This window comes from Cervus canadensis, chromosome 13 (genome assembly GCF_019320065.1).
Source record: "Cervus canadensis isolate Bull #8, Minnesota chromosome 13, ASM1932006v1, whole genome shotgun sequence".
NCBI lineage: Eukaryota > Metazoa > Chordata > Mammalia > Artiodactyla > Cervidae > Cervus > Cervus canadensis.
This window is the reverse complement of record NC_057398.1, coordinates 15,648,256-15,667,946: the sequence shown is the minus strand read 5'-3', so window position 1 is coordinate 15,667,946 and position 19,691 is coordinate 15,648,256. Positions and strand designations below refer to the sequence as shown.

General features: G+C 44.2%; 2 protein-coding genes across 15 annotated transcripts in view; one reads left to right on the top strand and one right to left on the bottom strand.

Annotated features, from left to right (window-relative positions):
* The window catches only part of SMG7 (SMG7 nonsense mediated mRNA decay factor), a 78,252-nt gene extending 68,878 nt beyond the window's left edge, over nt 1-9,374 (top strand). For 5 of the 14 annotated variants that reach the window (XM_043485499.1, XM_043485493.1, XM_043485504.1 and 2 more), the window contains exons 16-23: nt 11-393; nt 1,282-1,653; nt 2,395-2,544; nt 4,532-4,612; nt 5,099-5,258; nt 5,910-6,080; nt 6,193-6,338; nt 6,953-9,374. In XM_043485499.1, the coding sequence (XP_043341434.1) occupies nt 11-393; nt 1,282-1,653; nt 2,395-2,544; nt 4,532-4,612; nt 5,099-5,258; nt 5,910-6,080; nt 6,193-6,338; nt 6,953-7,066 (1,577 nt within the window). In that variant the 3' untranslated portion in view covers nt 7,067-9,374. Of the gene's footprint in view, nt 1-10; nt 394-1,281; nt 1,654-2,394; nt 2,545-4,531; nt 4,613-5,098; nt 5,259-5,909; nt 6,081-6,192; nt 6,339-6,904 lie in introns of all 14 variants that reach the window. The other 9 variants (XM_043485505.1, XM_043485501.1, XM_043485502.1 and 6 more) reach the window with 4 other exon arrangements.
* Nucleotides 9,375-10,378: 1,004 nt separating this feature from the next.
* The window catches only part of NCF2 (neutrophil cytosolic factor 2), a 33,076-nt gene continuing 23,763 nt past the window's right edge, over nt 10,379-19,691 (bottom strand). Inside the window, exons 11-15 of the mRNA XM_043485509.1 lie at nt 18,097-18,122; nt 17,529-17,680; nt 17,306-17,417; nt 13,363-13,540; nt 10,379-10,854 (exon numbers count right to left, since the gene is read on the bottom strand). Of these exons, the coding sequence (XP_043341444.1) occupies nt 10,751-10,854; nt 13,363-13,540; nt 17,306-17,417; nt 17,529-17,680; nt 18,097-18,122 (572 nt within the window). The 3' untranslated portion in view covers nt 10,379-10,750. The remainder of the gene's footprint in view (nt 10,855-13,362; nt 13,541-17,305; nt 17,418-17,528; nt 17,681-18,096; nt 18,123-19,691) is intronic.

Here is a 19,691-nt window from a genome sequence, read left to right as displayed (position 1 = left end):
TATTTTGAAGGGTTCCCGCCCCCAACATATGTTATCCCCCCTCCTGTGGCATTTTCTATGGGCTCAGGTTACACCTTCCCAGCTGGTGTTTCTGTCCCAGGAACCTTTCTTCAGCCTACAGCTCACTCTCCAGCAGGAAACCAGGTGCAAGCTGGGAAACAGTCCCACATTCCTTACAGCCAGCAACGGCCCTCCGGACCAGGGCCAGTGACCCAGGGACCTCAACAGCCTCAGCCACCTTCCCAGCAGCCCCTCCCACCTCTACCAGCTCCGCCAACAGCACAGACTGCAAGCCAGCTGCAGGTTCAAGCTCTAGCTCAGCAGCAACAGTCCCCTACAAAAGCTGTGCCGGCTTTGGGGAAAAGTCCGCCTCACCACTCTGGATTCCAGCAGGTGAGTTACAGTTGTGTCTACTTCCAGCTGAGGTGAGGAGAGGAGCACCTGAAATCATTCAGTGTCAAGTTAACTAAAAGTACTAGTTAATCCACCTCCCTCAGTAAAATAGAGAGCTAATGGGAAGTTGCTTTGTAACACAGGGAGCTCAACCTGGTGAGGGTGGAATGAGGTGGGCAGGTAAGATGGGGCGGGGCGGGGCGGGGGTGGGACGTGGGAGGGAGGGGACGTATGTATACCTACGGCTGATTCAGGTTGTTGTATGGCAGAAAGCAATACAACAGTGTAATGCAGTCATCCTCCAATTTAAAAAAAAAGAGCATTCAGCTACTTTTTGCTTAGACTTGTAATGATTATGGGAACACAGCAGTCTTTGCTGTTTAGGAAAGTTCAGTTCTTTTTACTTTTGTAAAGGAGAATAGATATTACCTACCATACCTTGCTGCTACTGCTTGTCAGCTTTATAGAAAGGGATTTTCTGTAAATAATCTCCCATAAACCTGAACTACAGAAGGGAAATAAAATCGTGCTCTTGATGAGATGTTAGGAGAACTGTGACACCAGTCTTAAGTATTATCATCCTGCAGCACTTGGAGCAGAAGGGGAAATGGATGCATGCCCGCCCGCCCGCCCGCCCACCCACCCACCCACCCACCCACACTCAACACCCTCATTTATTAAACCTCTTAATTTTGGAATCGAAAGAGAATATGAACTCAGTGCCCTTAATCTGTTCCCAGAAAGCTCTGTATTGAGAAACCTAAAGAACAAACAAACCTGCATGACCCAGAGTTTTGTTGGCGGTAAAATCTCTCAAGTTCTGAGTCCTGAGTGAAGTAACATTGCATTTTATCCTCATCTTAGTGAACCAGGCATCTCTTTTTTTAGTATCAACAGGCAGATGCCTCCAAACAGCTGTGGAATCCCCCTCAGGTTCAAGGCCCATTAGGGAAAATCATGCCTGTGAAACAGCCCTACTACCTTCAAACCCAAGACCCCATAAAACTGTTTGAGCCGTCGTTGCAACCGCCTGTAAGGCAGCAGCAGCCTCTGGAGAAAACAATGAAGCCTTTCCCCATGGAGCCATATAACCATACCCCCTCAGAAGTCAAGATCCCGGAGTTCTACTGGGACTCTTCCTACAGCGCGGCCGATAACAGAGCTGTGATGGCACAGCAAGCCAGTGTGGACCGCAGGGGCAAACGGTCCCCGGGAGTCTTCCGTCCAGAGCAGGACCCTGTGCCCAGGATGCCATTTGAGGTGCGTGTCCTTCCCTGTCCCCAGGCACTTCAGAGATCTCACGTACATGTTTAAAGGTCCCTCTGATTTCACTAGTGCTACAGAACGCCACTGAGTAAGTGGGTGCAGCTCTTGGTCCCTTCTTCACACCACATAGATTTCGGGAAGCTGAAGAATGCTGTTCCTGATGTTGACCCATGATGGTCTGGCAGAGAGACTATGTGCAGAAATCGTTAAGGCAGCATGTTAGAGAATTCTGAGACAAAGCTCCTCTCAGTTGGGCTGAATCATCTAAATTTAAGAATAGGTTTTACTGCATATTTAAGCAAGTGGCTTTCTGAGAGGAACAAATTTAGCCTATCATCTTTGATAGTGGGGTTCTCTGTCTTTGCCCTTTTTACTCATGAGAAACAGGTGTGTGTTGGTAACTTTTTAAAAAAAGCTGTTTCTCTCTTAGCACAAGATACGCTAATCTCTTTGCTCCATTGCATTGTTTCACTGGCTCTCCACATTAACCTTTTATGTTCTGCTGTTTGTCACTGTCTTTACTTCTTTCTGTTCTCTTGATCTTTCCTTCCCATTGTCCTTGTGTCACTTTGCTTTGGTGTTTCGAAGCCTTTTCCTCTTTGCATAATGCTGTCTTACTATTCCTTATAGCTTCCTCCTTGACTTTAGCTGCCTTCATCTCCCTAATGATGCTACTACTCCACTGTGCTTTTGTCATCCCTGATTGCATCTCACTGTGATCCTTTCTGTCACTAGGACCCCAAAGGCTCCCCTCTGCTTCCTCCGGACCTGTTAAAGAGTCTGGCTGCCTTGGAGGAAGAGGAAGAGCTGATTTTTTCTAACCCTCCTGATCTTTACCCAGCTCTGCTGGGGCCTCTCGCCTCTCTTCCTGGACGAAGCCTCTTTGTATGTATTTGATATAATTCTTTTTCTTGCTGTAACCCCTACCTTCTCTTCTGAGATTTTGTAGTAGAATAGGTAGTTTCTTCTTTCTAGGGCTTTCCTTTTTTTAACAGAATTTTAAAGCTTATTTCCTGATTGCCCAAACTAACATTCACATGACAGTAAAATATGGCAAAACTTTTCTGTCCCATAGTTTCCCCAAATCTTGTAGCTTTGTAATATATGTTATCCAGAAAGCATCCTGCAGGGCTGGGCACACACAGGATGTAATGCTGGGAAATTAACTTCCTTTTCAGGTGTCATTTCCACCTGGACCCAGGAATTTTAGGTGTCATTTAATCTTGCTTAGGAACAGTGAGAGTTTTCCTCATGTATTCAAAATATGAAATGAAATAATGTTCCAGACGTTTTACTGAATAAAAAGATTCTAGATTGATTTTACTAAACAGTAAGTGGTTCTTTTCTGTTTGTTTAACTAAGAGCCCTGATCTAAATTCAGAGCCAGATTTGTAATATGAAGAGGACTCTTTAAAAACATGATTGGAGTACCATCAATGAGTGAACACAAAGATAAGGTCTAAGAATTGATTAGTAGTATCTTTTAAAAATAATCTTCTATATCCCAGTCTGCATTTCAAAGGATGCCGTTATTTCCATGTTTTACTGAGGTCAGGAACTGCAAGAAAGATGTATGCTATGAGGTTTTTTCCCCCCGCTCCCTGCACACCATCTTAATAAAGTGTAAAACGTTTCTGAGTTCCACTTTCTTGCTGTTTCTTTCCCATAAACACAGGGTAAGAAAACGTTCACAAGACTAAAGTGCACCGAGTTTAGTGTTAGAAATAAAAGCTTAATGGCTCTCCTGACAGAAAGTGCCATCTCTAGCACTTGAAATTCCCTTGAGAATTTTTCTGAGTGAGTGGCCACGCAGACCTCCCGCTCCCCGCCCTCCCCGAATTAGCAGAGATAAGAGCTCTCCCAGACGCCCGAACAGCAGTGGTGCAGCGGCAGCACCCGGGGCTCGTGGGCAGCCCGGCAGCCGAGCTGTCCATTCTGCAGGTTGCCTCTCTCGCTGGTTCTTCTTTTTTTCTTTTTTTTTTTTTGCTGGGGTGGCTTAAGGGCCTAAGGGCAGAGCACGTTTCTGTTCACTTGTTTCCTAATCCCCTAATTCTTGTTGTGCTTACCTTCTCCATTAGAAATGAACCTAATGGTGAAATAAGGGGGAGGGTCTTGTAGTGGGATTTTTTCAGGGTAAAAAAAAAACCTTAACTATAGCCCTTCCTATATTTAACATTGTTAATGATGTCATGTGTGTGGCAGTGCCTTGCATGTAGCAAGTGTTTAATAAATGCTTTGTTGACCAACAGTTCAGTGATAGTGAGCATCAGAGATTCAGCTTTTTTTTTTTAAACCAATGAGTTTCTTAAGGACCAGTAAACGTAAACTTGACTTTAGCAAGTGTTTGAATACATACCACAAATAGAGTTGCTTAGGAACCGTGCTAACAAAACCAGTTGTCAAATGGATCTAAAGGCTTTTTTAAAGTCATTAATATCAGTGTTTTTAAAATTCTAGCAAGGGGGGAGAAATTAGGAAGAAAATAGTGCTTGATCAGTTCAGCATCTTGTTTTGAGAGTATTTTAAATACAGCTGGTGACAAAGGGATTCCTGAGATTCTTACCTAGTGAATACTCAGTACTGCCAGTTTCCAGGGTCCCTGCCAGGATCTCTGTGCTTAAGTTAGAAGTACTGATCAGGAGGGTTCTGTCTGACTCACCTGTGACGACTGGCCCTTAGCGGGACCGTGGTATTAATAAAAATTAATCCGAGTTGAATTGATACTTGCTAAGCTTTAATTTGTACAAGAGATGAATACAGGTATTCTTAAATTGTGGTCTTTTATTTTGCTTGTATGGTATCTTAAAATTAGTACTGAGAAAATGGAAGGCCTAATTTAACTATCTTTTGTTTTCCCTCTGGGACTATGAAGAAGTCCTTACTGGAGAAGCCCTCAGAGCTCATGTCACATTCATCCTCTTTCCTGTCCCTCACCGGATTCTCCCTCAATCAGGTGTGTAAACAGTGAGGCATCCTGCTGTGGGCTAATATTTTCTTTCCCAGTCTATCTCAATACATCTGTTTTTCTCTTTCTTTTCTCTTCCATATATTGGTATTTTCCAGGTATCTGATTTTACCCCCTCCACCTCCTCACCTCACCCCTCCCCCACCCCGCTTTGATTAGGGTATATTGGAGACTTTTGTAAATTTGAATTGTTTAACTTCTCATTAATAATAAAATCTTTGGGGCTCTCTTGTTCAGCCATGTAAATTATTAATACTTTTTAACCTGGGCGATTTACATAGAGCAGGATAAAGGGTGGGGGAAAGTAAAAAGCAAATGAAAAGAAACAGGAAAACTGAAAGAAACAGAAGTAAAAGCCTTCAAAAGTTTGTCTTGCAAAGAAAGTCTTAAGATCTATCAAGCATCCACGTGCATGAACACTACATTTTCTTTCATTGGAGTGAGTTTGTTAACTTGGTGGTCATTGTATTTCAGGAACGATACCCAAATAACAGTGTGTTCAATGAGGTATACGGGAAAAACCTGACAACCAGCTCCAAAGCAGAACTTAATCCCTCAATGGCTCCCCAGGAAACATCATTGTACTCCCTTTTTGAAGGGACTCCGTGGTCTCCATCTCTTCCTGCCAGTTCAGGTATTGACTAATCTTTAAATTATAGACCTTGCATTATTACCCGTACACTCAAGAGATAGTGTGGTTTGGTAATTTTATGTATTTGGTGGTTTTCTTCTGTTACTACTATTTTTGTTATTGTTGTCGTTGGTATTTGTTGTTTAAAGTAACTTCTGAAGGAAAATGGGGTGTAAAAAAGCCTGATGAGCTGGTTCACATAATAAATGCTATTAGAAAAGCTGTTTTACATTCTCAGTAATGAGCACAGTTGTAAGGGAGAAAAATAGGAGTTTTATCTTAAGGTTTGCAACTGTTTCTTAGTTTTATTTGTAGACATTCATTCTTTACAGGAAAATTCTTAAGGTTAGGCAATTCTGCTCTGATAGAGAAGAACAGTATATACTTATCTGAAACAGGCACACCAAAACAATGCATACTTTTGACAGAAACGTCTACATTTTTATTTTTAAGGTAAGGAACGTGCCTTAGACATGTATAGTAAGACAGGCTAGTGCATCTGGTAGGGTCCCTCTGGGGGCCTTTATTTTGCCTTTCTCCTGAAACCCTGGGGTTATTTTTAAGAGAATTTAAGTGATCAGATCTACTGGAAACTTTCATTCTTGGTGTGTTTGTGGAAAATCTCTAATGTCCTGCGTTGCTGTTATTCAATAGATCATTCAACACCAGCCAGCCAGTCTCCTCATTCCTCCAACCCAAGCAGCCTGCCAAGCTCCCCTCCAACACACAACCACAATTCTGTCCCATTCTCCAATTTTGGACCCATTGGGACTCCAGATAACAGGGATAGGAGAACTGCAGACCGCTGGAAAACTGATAAGCCAGGTGAGATCCAGTCTTTATTGCTTAGTAGAAGTGAACTAACATACTCTGTGTCCTTCCTGGACCTTTGGCAGTGATAGAACATCTTGAATTATTCTTTTCTCTTCATTCCTAGCCATGGGTGGGTTTGGCATCGATTATCTCTCAGCAGCATCATCCTCTGAGAGCGGTTGGCATCAGGCCAGCACTCCAAGCGGCTCTTGGACAGGCCACGGCCCCTCCATGGAGGATTCTTCTGCTGTCCTCATGGAAAGCCTAAAGGTGAGTGGACAGGAGCAAGAGCCATAAGCGATGTCTCTGCTTTCATTCACGTAAATAGCTAGTCTTATTCTTAAGGCCCTTAGGATTGTTTGATTCACACTATGTATCTGGCAAAGTTTTAGAAGCATGGTCTGCATTATAAGATTCTTTAAAAGGATTTTTTTTTTTAATTCACTAGTGATAAACCAGTATCCTCAGGGGAACAGACATGAAGCTTTTAGTTGGATTCTAAGATTTAAGAAAATTCTGACTCATCTTGAAATATTTTCTTTACTCCTTTTCTGAACAAGTAAAAGAAGGATATCTAATTTCATAAATGTTTTGTTTACCTAAAACAAACAGTGTCTATTCTCACATGGAGCTGAGTTTTAGTAAAAAGACTTTATAGAAAACATACTTTCACCTTTTCTGGTTTAAAGTGATCTTAATGAGAACTAAATAGCCAATCTTGAAGGACCTGGTCTTAGAGCAACTCCTTGTAATAGCTGGATCTTTTCAGGGTTTGGGGACCTTGGGACGTACATGCCTTTATGTTTGGCTGGGATTGAAAATCCGATCCCTTTCAGACAGCCAGGCATCTGACCTCTGCTGACAAGCTCTGGGCTGTTTTTCAGTCTATCTGGTCCAGTTCCATGATGCATCCTGGACCTTCCGCTTTGGAGCAGCTGTTAATGCAGCAGAAGCAGAAACAGCAGCGGGGACAAGGCACCATGAACCCTCCACACTGAGGCCAGAGTGGCAACCCTGGGAATGAAGGCTCCATAAACCATGGCATGTTGGGTTTGCAGGACTGACCCACACAGTCCCCTGCAGGTGGCAGCCCTCTTTTCTGTGTCTCGCTGTTGAGAGGGTGTAAGTATTCCACCAGCCCGCTGAGTGTGCACGAAATGTCCGCAGTGCAACAAAAAGAAAAAACCATCAGGAACTCTCCGTCCCCCCGGGGCCTTCCGGAGGGAGAGAGGAACTGCTGTTTGTCTCACTCAGCTCCCTGGTATCACCGCCTCTCACCTTCTCCATCGTGCATGTCCCCAGCCACGTGGGAAGTGAAAGCTGAGAAGGGAAGGCAGATGGGAGAAGCCAATGGGAACTTCTCAGTCCTTTTTTTTTTCCTCTTTGGGGAATAAAATAGGAATCCATTAATGATTGCTTTGCTGACTGAGAATGTAGTTGAAATGACTCCTGAACATCTTTTATTATTGTTATTACTCTCAGTAGTAAGATATCACACTGAATTCTTCCATACACAGATGTGCTTCTTCTAGTCAGTGTGTAGCAGGGAAAAACCCCGTGCACTGCTCCTGTGAGAGGTCGGTGGTGACAGGATGGGGAAACCGACCTCTTCAGCCCGTGGAAACGGTCCATAAGGGAGAGGACGCGGCCTCCACTTTGACTCAGAAGGTTCTGGTGGGCCCTCCTCTGGCCTGGAGACTCCAGCCGGAAATGCCCTTCACTCTGTAGGTGCTCGAGCCCCAGTTGAGGATGCCGCATGGCTGGTGGTGCTGGGCTGGACTAGCCAAGGACTGCCGTCGGGCTCTAAAGGAACGCTTGTGACTGCTGTCCATCTTACGGTAGTGTCGCAGGAGTCCCACAGCAGGCAGGCTAGTCCATTCATGGCCTGACACAGTTTAATAGGTAGAAGCTTTCAGTGTGGTTACTTTTTGTTTGGTTGGTTTTTGTGCACCCATCCTACTTACCACCCACCTCCTCCTGTCCCGACCTCCACCCCCTTTCCACCCTGTGCTGTGTGCTGTAATCGTTTTTATTCCTAATGTGTACAACATCTCGCCAAGAAGCAACAGCATGGGGGCCAGCAGTTGGGGCCCAAAAGACCGTCTGAAGAGGAAGGAAGTGGCGGCGTGCGCACGGCCCGCCGAGCAGCCAGGCCCTTGCCCGGCTGTGGTCTCCCAGCCTCCACTTCCAGAGTGAAATTCAAGGCGACACGGACACGTGTGCATCAGGCACAGAAGGAAAACACAACGGAGTCCATTCTGGAAAAGGTGGAAGAAAGGAAAAGAAACTTTTTATCTGATATTTATTAGAAGGAAAGAGGACTGAAGATTTTTCTTGTGTAGAAACAGAAGGACAGCATTTCTGATAGTCATTTCCTGGAAAAGTAATATTTTAAGGGGAAATTATGGAAACAATCTAAATGTCCAATTGCTGTGCTAGTGGTAGGGTTTGTTTTCTGGGAGGGCTCTCCTTCGCGCGCGCGCGTGTGTGTGTGAGTGTTTGTGTGTGTGCACACTGGCCCATCTGCTCCCTGGAGGGGAAGGGTGGTGCGTGTGAGTGTGTGGAGCTAGCGTGGGGCCCAAGAGCTGGAAAACAGCTACAGAGCGAAGCACATCCAGGAGCCCCGGTCGTCACTGGAGTCTGGGCAGCCCCAGCAATGAAAAGGGGTGAGAGATTCATGCTCATTGCTCTTCCGAGAGAGTGGTTGGAGTCCCGAATGCTTACATTATTGCTCTTTTAGTTTGACATGGTGTTTGGGGTTTTTTGTTTTTGTTGTTTCTTTTTTTTTGAAAGGTCTGAAAGGGTGAAGTCCCCCACCCAATGGCAATATGAAACCCTTTGTGCTTCTCTCCAGCCCCTCCTCCGTGACCACCGACCTCCTGTCCCCTCCCTCCCGAGCCTCCGTCCCTGCTGCCTTTACCCACTTTGTGTGTTTGAGCTCTGCATTCAGGCAGCTGCAACATTCCAGTGTTTGAACTGTCACCGACTCTTGCACCCTCGACATGCCCACCAGGTTCGCCGTCTCTCGCTCCCGCAGTGCCCACGTCCTGTCTGCAGCCCCATTTCTGCATGAGAATTTGGTGTTTGGAATGTTTTTTGACTCTTGGGGCGGGGTTCCTCGCCTTATCATCCTCAGTGTGGAGTAATGAGGAGGGAAAGGAGAATCTTCATCAGAAACTGGTTCTGTGTAGCAAACTTTCTTTTGTGTTTCTTTTGTTTTTGTTTATTTGTTTTGGTCTGTCTGTGCAAGACCTGCAGCTGCTGAAATCAGCTTTGCCTTTAATTAAACCATGTTCTCTCCAACCAGATCTGTGTAGAGATTGTTTCTTTCCTATCCTAAAAGAAAATCCAACTTAACAAATTTAAACTACTCACAAGTCATCTAGGGGAACTAAAGAAGGTCAAAAACCGAATATGCTTCAGGGTTATTTTTGCTTTTAGTAATATTTCAAACTGATGTGCAGGATTACAAAAAGGGATGGGTTCTAATAAAGAATGGCTTATGCAAAGGAGTCAACAACTCAGCATTTTTATCCTTACTGTTACCTTAATAAGGCAGCTCAGAGACCGTGTATCCTATTGGCCCAGTAAACTCAACTCATTGTGATGAGCAGCAACAGTATTTGGTGTTCTTTGCTGTGGAGTTGTATTTCCCCAAGTTGTGTTCCCCGATTTCCAGCAGTATCCTGCCAGCCTTCGCTGTGTGAGGGAGCCAACACCGCACCTCACCTGTGTGTGTGCGCGCACACCCACCAGCTGCGTTTTCACATTGATGTTGATTCAGTCTACAGTTTGTCTCCTAAGTGTACTTTTCATAAGCACCTACACACTTGAAAAATTGTTAGCAGAATATTCCGCAAGAGGAAGGGGAATTAAGGCCAGGCCTTTTGAATTTATGGAAGCTCACCCAAGTTAATCCTGAAAAACAAACGTTACCTAGTAGGGTAGTACTAACCAACTGGCTTCCTGAGCATGGCCGCTTTTCATCTCAAGTATTAGTGGCATATACTCACTGTTGGCATATACTCTTTAACAGATGTCCTCTATGAGAAGAAATCAAGGGATGTAGTTCCAGTATTTTAATTTTCTGTGAAATTAAAAGCTATATTCCAGGGGAACATAACTCAGTCTAGGTTCTGTTTAAGCAGCGAGACTTTTAATCCCGAAAATGTTAGCTTCGTGTGTGTAGGCGTGCATGCGCACATCTTCTGAATTACCTATTAAGTTACCTCGGTCCCTGAGAATTTGTGATAGTAATGATGTAGGAGTGGGGATTTTTATACTTAGGTCTTGGGCCTGCACTCTGGGTATCATGTTTTTGTAAGTTTTTTATTGAGGCATCACATATGTAGAGAAGTGTACCAACAGTAAGTATACAACTTGGTGAATTTTCACAAACCAAACACATCTGAGTAGCCAGCACTCCGAGCAAGAAACAGATTATCTGCACCCTAGAAGACCCTCCTCTTCTAGACATTTCTGACCACCACCCCTCCCTGTCTTGACGGTAATCATTGTAAGTTCTTACATCATCGTCTAATAGGTTAAGTTTTAACGGAAGAGTAGATGAATTAATGCTTCCAGAGGGGTGTCTCGAATGTATGGCAGAGGCATGTTAAATCTTGTAAATGATGGTACTTCCTTTTCTTCAACGTTGTAGGTTGTGAAACATCCTAGACTCCTCAGGGCGTGCTTTCCAAGTCTGTAGTTGCATGTTGTTCAACAAAAGCTTTGGGGAAAATGCCAACCTTCCCTTTGCACTCCCCCTCCAGCCATTCTTCATTCACTGATAAAAGGAAAAATATACGTTGACTTCTAAAATGAATATAGAATTCCCTCACCCGAGTAGTCCACATTGAACTTATGTTGGTCCTTCTTCACCCCCAGTTGTGCTGACAGGGAAAAGTCAGTGTTGGAAAAGTGACTGGTAAGAGTGAACATAGGAGCTATCTCATTATTGGTTTTTGTAGAGAAGTAAAATGCAGAAAAAGTAGAGCCTTCAAAAAATTACCAAAGAAATTGAACAGTGAATCCTTATGTATGAGGTGGTTTTTTTTAACATAGAGTTTTAGCTTTGTTGGGAACCTTTGTTTTGATTACAGGACAGGGATATGCCATTGGTTAAATAGATTAATAATGACTGTTCACTAGTGAATGGTCAAAGAATTGTGAGTTGGAGCAATGATGGGTTCAGTCCATGTTTGTAAAATACAAGAATTTTCATAGCCCCTCTTTGAGACTTTAATAAAGTATGTGCATAGACTTCATAACTCAGTTATAGATAATCAAAAGTGTATCAAAGTGAAGTCACTCAGTCGTGTCTAACTCTTTATGACCCCATGGACTGTAGCCTACCAGGCTTCTCCCTCCATGGGATTCTCCAGGCAAGAATACTGGAGTGGGTTGCCATTTCCTTCTCCAGGGGATCGTCCCAACTCAGGGATCAAACCCGGGTCTCCTGCACTGCAGGCAGACGCTTTGACCTCTGAGCCACCAATATCCCCATTTTAAATTTTCTGTGGAGTTGAAAGCTACATTCCAGGGGAACATAACTCAGTCTAGGTTCTGAGAAGACACGAGAGATTAATAGCTTGTTTGGGGTCATTCTGCCAATAAATATCAGACACCTTAGGTAGCTATGACCTATTTTAGAGCCCATCCAACAGACTGTAGAAGCTGTTCAGATCAGAGGCTCATCTTTGGATGTAACATGTCTCCATCAGACATTACAGCAGCACCATGTAGTACTTGGATCCTGTCCCCAGAAACTGTCCATTAGTGTGGAGTGTAGCTGGGCATCCGAGTTCACCAAGGTAATTCTAATTGCAAACTGTTGTCTTGATTCTCCCTTCTATGATACGAGTGTCAGCATTTGTGCTGGATCCTGGGAGCTTGTTAGAAATGCCAAATCTCAGGTCCCACCCCAAACCTGATTCAGAATCCATTTTAACAAGTTCCCCAGATGGTTGACATTTAAAATTTGAGAAACTTTTGGAATGAAACTATCTCATAATTGTTGAATACAACTGAACTCAACCTCTTAGCCCTACACAATGTTTATGTTGAATTCTATTTCCCTGTGTGTTATAAAAGTTTCAAAATCTTACATAGATACTTCCTGAATTAAATCAACTTAGACTTCTATACAAATCCCAGTAAAGAGTATACCACCTTCTCTCCATATCTACCCAGAAGACTTTTCAGAGCATTTGTTCATCTTTATCTCATCCCCACCCCTGAAAAAAAAATTTAGCCAGTTGCTTGGTATTGACACTTTAAAAATGGTGTGGGGAGTTAAATCCAACTCTTAAAACTGAGTTTCCATTCTCCCTTTTAGAATATACACATTGATCATGCACCCTGTTTGTTTTTCTTTTTCTTTTTTTTTTTCCCTGTTTTTTTTTTTCCCGTTTGTTTTTCATTTCTTATATTGTTGCTACAGTCGTATACTCACTCTTCACCCCCATTAACTTCAAAATTTTTCCCTCTCATTTCTTAATTTTCTGTTATAATTGATAATGGTGTTCTGTTTTCACTGTTTTGCATTGCTAATGTACAAGATTTCAGCCATGTGAGTGAAACTTTTGCTCTGACTCTTGTTACCAGGTAAAGAAAAAGAGTGTCAAACCATGAGTTATTAATAGAATGCTGCTTCTCAGTATGGTCAGTAGACCAGCATCACCTGGAATCTTGTTAAAAATGCAAATTAGTGGGCCCCACCCCAGACCTGAATCAGAATTTTTGGAGCTGGGTCAGAGGAATTTAACAAATTACAAAAGATGCACGAGCATACTTAAGTTTGAGAAGCAGTAAGTTAGAACCCTCACTTACTTTAATTTTTACTGTGTTTGATTTCTAACAACCTGGGAAGTCACCAGAGAGAGCAATTCTGAATCGTTTTTTTAAGGCAAAATGTATGCTCTTTTTCCTTCATCTTCAAAAAGTACATCAATTTAAAGACCTGTAGTTTGCAAAACATCAGTATGACATGGCTCAGTGCAAACACAAAGTGGTTGAAGCCCCCTTCCAATTCATTAACTCCCGTGTGAGAACCCATGGCTTCCAAAACAGTCTTTAATCTGTGACCGAAGTCTGCCATTGGTTGCTTCCCTGCCCAGGAGAGCAACAGATGGAGAGGTGAACACTCAGTTTTGCTCTCTCCCACTAAGAACTGGAAAGGAAATTGAAACCATTGGCTAAAGTTTGTAGCTGACTGATGTTTTCTTCTCTCTGTCCTTGTATTTATTGCTGCTAATGTGTACATTAGTTTCTATATTCTGGGAGTAGCACTTACCCGTTGATATCACCAGGATTACGTCCCCTTCCAGGAACTCCAGGTCTTCTGGCTGGGTAGCCTCGTAACTGAAGAGAGCGACCACTTTGCTCCCTTCCTTAAGCTCAGGTTCTGTTGTCTGGTTATTAGCACCAGGTTTTTTGCTTTCTTCGGGTTCTTCTGGAAAGCCCTGGTCACCCTGAAATAGTAAAGGTACTATTAGTTTTCGTAACTTCCTGCCATGAACATTGAACATCACTGAAGGAATCAATCAGCAAAATGTCAATGTAACACCTGGGATATAAACTCAAAGCCAAGTTTGTGATCAGTGCCTAGCATAGACCTGGTGTGTACTTTTATGAACACTGTATGGTTGGGAAAGTGAAACCAAAAGGTCTACAGGACCGTAGATCCTCTTAAAATGCTAGTGAAACCTTATGTTAATCCTGAAAAAGGTAGAATAGGCACAATTGTTAATTTTTCTCGGATGGAGAAACAGGTTGAATCCCAGGTAAGGGACAGAACCCAAAGTCAAACCTAACTCCCAAATCCAGCACCCTTTCCCCAGCACCCATAACACTGAGCACCTTGTTACAAAAAGGCAAATTTGCACCACCCCAAAGCTGTTAATCAGGAACTCCCTGTGGGAGTTAACAATCATTAACAAAAACAACAAAAAATAATTTAAAACATCAAAATCAACCTTTGCAGTGAAGTAATGCTGAAGCTGAAGCTCCAATACTTGGGCCACCTGATATGAAGAGCTGACTCATTGGGAAAGACCCTGATACTGGGAAAGATTGAGGGCAAGAGGAGAAGGGGGCAGCAGAGGATGAGATGGATAGATAGCATCACCAATTCGATGGACGTGAATCTGAGCAGACTCCAGGAGATGGGGAAGGACAGGGAAGCCTGGCGTGCTGCAGTCCATGGGGTTGTACAGTCAAACACAACTGAACAACAAATTCACATTTAGAGCTGAACTAATAGGAATCCTTTCAAGACAGAACTGAAGGGGTTAGTCCAAACACAGATCATTGGAAAACCTAAAGTGACCTTTCAAACTTTGAAAGGGACACCTTGCATGGACACTCACTCACTCCTAGGGTCCTGGGTCTTTCAGCCAGAAGCACCCGAAGTCTCAGCTCCAGTGGCTCCACTTCCTGAGACAATTTTCTGAACCCTGACCACTAGGTTTACTTTGTGGGGTTTACTACAGGGCCTGCCTCCAGATCCATCCTCTTTAGTTCTTCCCCTCCCATTTCCAGCCCCCCACCCCCGATCAAACGTTTGTCTTTGGTTTGAGTGCAAAGGAGACCCTTCCCTAACTGAGCAGTAACCCCTACCCAGCTGTGGGGATGAGGGTTTGGAGGAAGGACTCGCTGGGCCCACGGCCTACATGTCTGGAATAGCTTTCCTGCTGTGGGCATTTGTATGGTGTCAAAAGTCCATTTGTGGCTGAAAATTAGTAGTTGACCAAGGATTCCCTTAGGAGCTATTTAGTTTTATACCCCCTAGGCAGATAAAACTGCAGATGCCACAGCTGACAAAGGCTAAAGCAGGAAACAGATGAGAAGAGGAAGAACTGAAGTGTCAGTGGGACCCCACTTGGCAGCTTTGGGCAGTGGGAACTGCAGATTCATGGTCTCTGTGTCAGGACTCCCCAGCCTCCCTATTGTGGGTCGGGAGCTGCTTACTCAGAGGAAGCTCACCAGCCAGCCTAGCTGATTTCCCTGCCTTGCTCATGTGCCCCTTAAATTACCAATACAGAGCAAGACCTCACTATCATCTTGCCTGCTCACAGTATCAACCCAGCACAGTGGTGTCCAAGGCTACCCCCATCTGGCCCTGTGGTCTTTCCAACATCTTTCCCACCACTGTCCCTGTCCAACAGCACTGAGCCCCCCTTTCCCACTGGGCTGATTCTTGTGGTCGTCCCTCTGGTTCTTTCCATCTATATAATACATTCACCCTAACCTCCTCCACCTTGCTAATTACTATGCACCATTTTCAGACTAAGCTTCAAGACAATTTCAGCATCATTTTCTCTAGGAAGACTTGTCCCACTTCCCTCCAGCATTTTTGGGTGAGAAACCCTCCCGATGTTACATAAATTCGTACATAACAGAGTAAAGCATTTGTGCGTCTCCATCAGTTTACTGCACACACGCTTTGTAGTCATCTGCTTGCTCTTCCCCTTATGAAAAAGGGCCTGTGTCTTGCTAGTTTTTATATCTCCAGTACCTATCTAGAGAGCAGTAAGTGCCTGGCAAATGTTTGTTGAAGAATTAATGTCACTAGACAAACGCTGGAAACAACCCAAATGTGCACCAACAGCTGAATGAATAAGCCAGTTGTGGTATCCATACAATGGAATACCATTTAGCATTCAAAAGAAATGGACTATTAAGACACAATATATATATACTGTACAATCCACTTATCTGATATGACATAAAAGACAAAAAACTTTGTTGACAGAAAGCAGATGGATGATTTTCAAGGACCATTGTTGGGAGAGAAAATTAACATCTACAGCAAAAAGAAATGGCAACCTTTCCTTGGGAGACTGCGGGACAAAGCCGAAGAGTACTAACATGTAGCTGCTACTTCTAGCCTCGAACTTTGCTCCTGACTCCCTTCATTCTCACTGGAGAGTCAGTTAACTCTTCTAGACCCCAGGGCCTATGGATAACCTGCCCTTTTTCTGTCAGTACATCGACGTGTTCAAGAGCAGCAGTCCCCAACATTTTTTGGCGCCAGGAACCAGTTTCATGGATGACAGTTTTAACACAGACCTGGGGTTAGGGGGGTTGGGATGCTTTCGGGATGATCATTATAAGGAGTGCACAATCTAGTTCCTTCACATGCAGTTTACAGTAGGGTTTGAGCTCCTATGAGAATCTAATGCCACTGCTTATCTGATAGGAGGAGCACTCAGGTGGGCTTCCCTGATAGCTCAGTTGGTAAAGAATCTGCCTGTAATGCAGGAGACTGCGGTTCGATTCCTGGGTCGGGAAGATCCACTGGAGAAGGGATAGGCTACCCACTCTAATATTCTTGGGCTTCCCTTGGTGGCTCAGCTGGTAAAGAATCTGCCCCCAATGTGGGAGACCTGGGTTCGATCCCTGAGTTGGGAAGATCCCCTGGAGAAGATCCCACTCCAGTATTCTGGCCTGGAGAATTCCATGGACTATAGAGTCCATGGGGTCACAAAGAGTTACATGACTGAGCGACTTTCACTGTCACTTTCAGAGCTCAGGCAGTAATGCAAGTGATGGGGAACACCTATAAACATAGATGAAGCTTCCCCTGCTAACGGGCCGCTCACCTCCTGCCGTGCAGCCTGACTCCTAACAGGATGGGAGCCCTGTTCAAGAGTACAGGCAGGCGCTGAGTAATGTTGGCCAGGGGGACCTCACTTTGCCTTGTCACCTACGTTATAAAACAGGATAACAACACGTACCTCAGAGTTATGGGGTTTTAAGAATTCATACACAGAGTGCGCTTAGCACAGTGTCTGGCACACAGGATCTTCTCAGTAGATGTTTGCTGTTAGTAGAAGGTTGTTACGCAAGTCATCTTCATGAAATAAATGCTCGCTAATTTTTTTTTCACTCCCAAATGTCCTTCCCCATGGAAACTTAAGGTGAAGAATGGCTGTGAACTCGGCCTCACGCTGCGACTCCATTCTAACCTTGCTTGATCGAGGCTAAACCTTAGGTGTGGCAGCAGATGGAAGGGCCCTGAAGCTTTCTGTGGGCTCCTGGGCCTGCTCTGCTCTTGTGGGAAAACCTCTCCCAGCTGCACCCCGGGTGAGGATGCCAGAGCTGCAGCTTGTTACCTGCCATGTTCCCAACACTACACCTAGGCTAGGCACCCAGCAGGCACTGGGTGAATGCTCAGTTGTGGTGGAGGAAGTGGCCTGTTGGAAATCCAGCCTTCCATGCCCCTGGGCACTCACCACGGTGTTCTCACACCACAGCGTCAGGCAGTAGTTTTTCACTTGGTCCCAGGCATCCTTCATGCTGAATTCTGAAAGGGGCGCCAGCTCATTGCTGTCCCGAGGACGGTAGCTGGGTAGAGGTAGTGAGGGAGAAGCAAGTCAGACAGCAGCAGGGCAGGCCCATCCTTGGCCAGCAGCGGGCGCCCGGCTGTACCCTCACGTCTCCCTGTGTGCCGCTCACCTCAGCTTCGTGTGTTCCGGCAGGAGATCCAGCTTCTTAGCCACCATGTCCCGGACCTGGCTGTAGGGGAGCCTGAACTGAGTCTCCATGACCACCGTGTACTTGTAATGCACCTTGAGTGTGTAGGACGCGGGGACACTGAGCTTGACTTCCTGCCAGGAGAACCAGCAAAGGGAATCTGTGAGTGCCTGAGGCGTCCTCCGAGCAACATGCTGGATCCCAGGGAGTAAGGACCCCATGGCGGGGAAAGGCCCAGAAGTGCCTGGTTTCACACTAACATGAGAGGGCCTTCAGAGCCCTGTCCTCCAGCTCAACTCACACTTGGATAAAAATTCCTATGGGTGGTACCTGGCCCACCAGCCATGGGCCAGCAGGCAGTGTGTGCATGGAAGAGGGAGAGATTGTCAAATGGGAGGGGGGGTGTCCCTGGTCCCTGTATGTATGGTAACAACTGGTATACCCCTTCCTTTGGGGCTCTTTCTACAATCCAAGGAAACCACCAGTAGAAATGGTTAGGTGGGCAACCTAAGCTCTTCCTCTCTGTACCCCTTGAGAAAAAAAAAATTACCTTGGGCTCTTCTTTTCCTCTCTGACCTAAATGGAGAAGGTGAGAGTAAAACAAAGGAAGATATTGAATGAACACTCTTGGCTAGCCCCTGCCATACACAAGATGAAACCACTTAGAACCAGGCACCCAACCTCATATGCTTTAACCTGTGGGGTGATTATTAACCTTAATAAACTGTGGGGGAAATCATTGGGTAGCTGTGAAGGGCAAAGCCATGAACACACAAATGAACCCAGTCTCTGCTTCTAGGGAGCATATAGGTAATTACCAAAGGACCGTCACATCCTCACCAGCCCATGGGGTTAGGGAGGGATCCCAAAGGACAGCTAACCGTAGTGCTGCTGGGGTAGTGGTATCATGCAAGATTCCCAAAGGTCAGTTAAAGCAGTGGGCTCCACCAAAACAAAACCAGGGAGTATAGGATCAGCCAGGGGCCACAGGAAGAAATAACCACTTATTTTTAATTTGTCCTTTATCTTTTGTATATTTTCTAATGTTTAAAATATATTAATGTAGCAGTACATATATAATTTCTGGGGTTTCCCTGGTGGTTCAGATGGTGAAGAATTTGCCTGCAATTCAGGAGATCTGGGTTCAGTTCCAAGGTTGGGATTGGTTGGGAAGATCTCATCTTCCCAACCCAAAAAGTGAATGGCTACCCACTCCAGTATTCTTGCGTGGAGAATCCCATGAACAGAGGAGCCTGGTGGGCTACAGTCCATGGGATTGCAAAGAGTCAAACATGACTGAGTGACTAAACACATATAATTTATATAAGAAAAGTATGTATAGTGATATTCACCATGGAAACAGCAGTGCCTGCTTGAAAAAGACCACTGATCTCAAACCCAGCTGATCATTAGAATCTCTTTGGATTTTTTTTCCTAGAAAAACAGGTTTCTAAGCCTGATTCCAGTCCTAAAAAATCAGAATCAAAAGCCTTTGATTCTACATTCTTAAAATCTTCCTAGGTTAATATGTGATCCTGATGGGCCCCTAGAAAATATAAATTAAAGAAAGCTATTAGGATGGGGAATACATGTAAATCCATGGCTGATTCATATCAATGTATGACAAAAACCACTACAATATTGTGAAGTAGTTAGCCTCCAACTAATAAAAATAAATGAAAAAAAAAGCTGTCAAGGACAGTGGGGGATAATAGGAGAAATTTGAATATGAAATATATAATCTATATTATATAATAACATATACTATATTAACACTATCCTAGATATAACAATTATATTGTGCTTATGCAGAAGAGCATCCTTGTTCTTAGGAGACAGATGCTGAAGTATAGGGTGAAGTGTCATGAGTCTGTAACTTAGTTTCAAGTGGTTCAGCAACTAGAAAAAAAATTATATTAACGAGAGGAGCAGCCCAAGTACATGATGCAAAATGTTAATAATTACTGAATTTAAGTGAAAGATATTCTTATGTTCATATTGTACCATACTTTCAACCTTTCTGTAGGTTTAATATTTTCAAAGTAAAAATAGGGGTGGGGAGCATCCCAAGTGATTCTGTTGATCAGGTGGGCATGACAGTCATTGATCTAGGATCTGAACAGGTCACCTAGTCAATGCATCTCT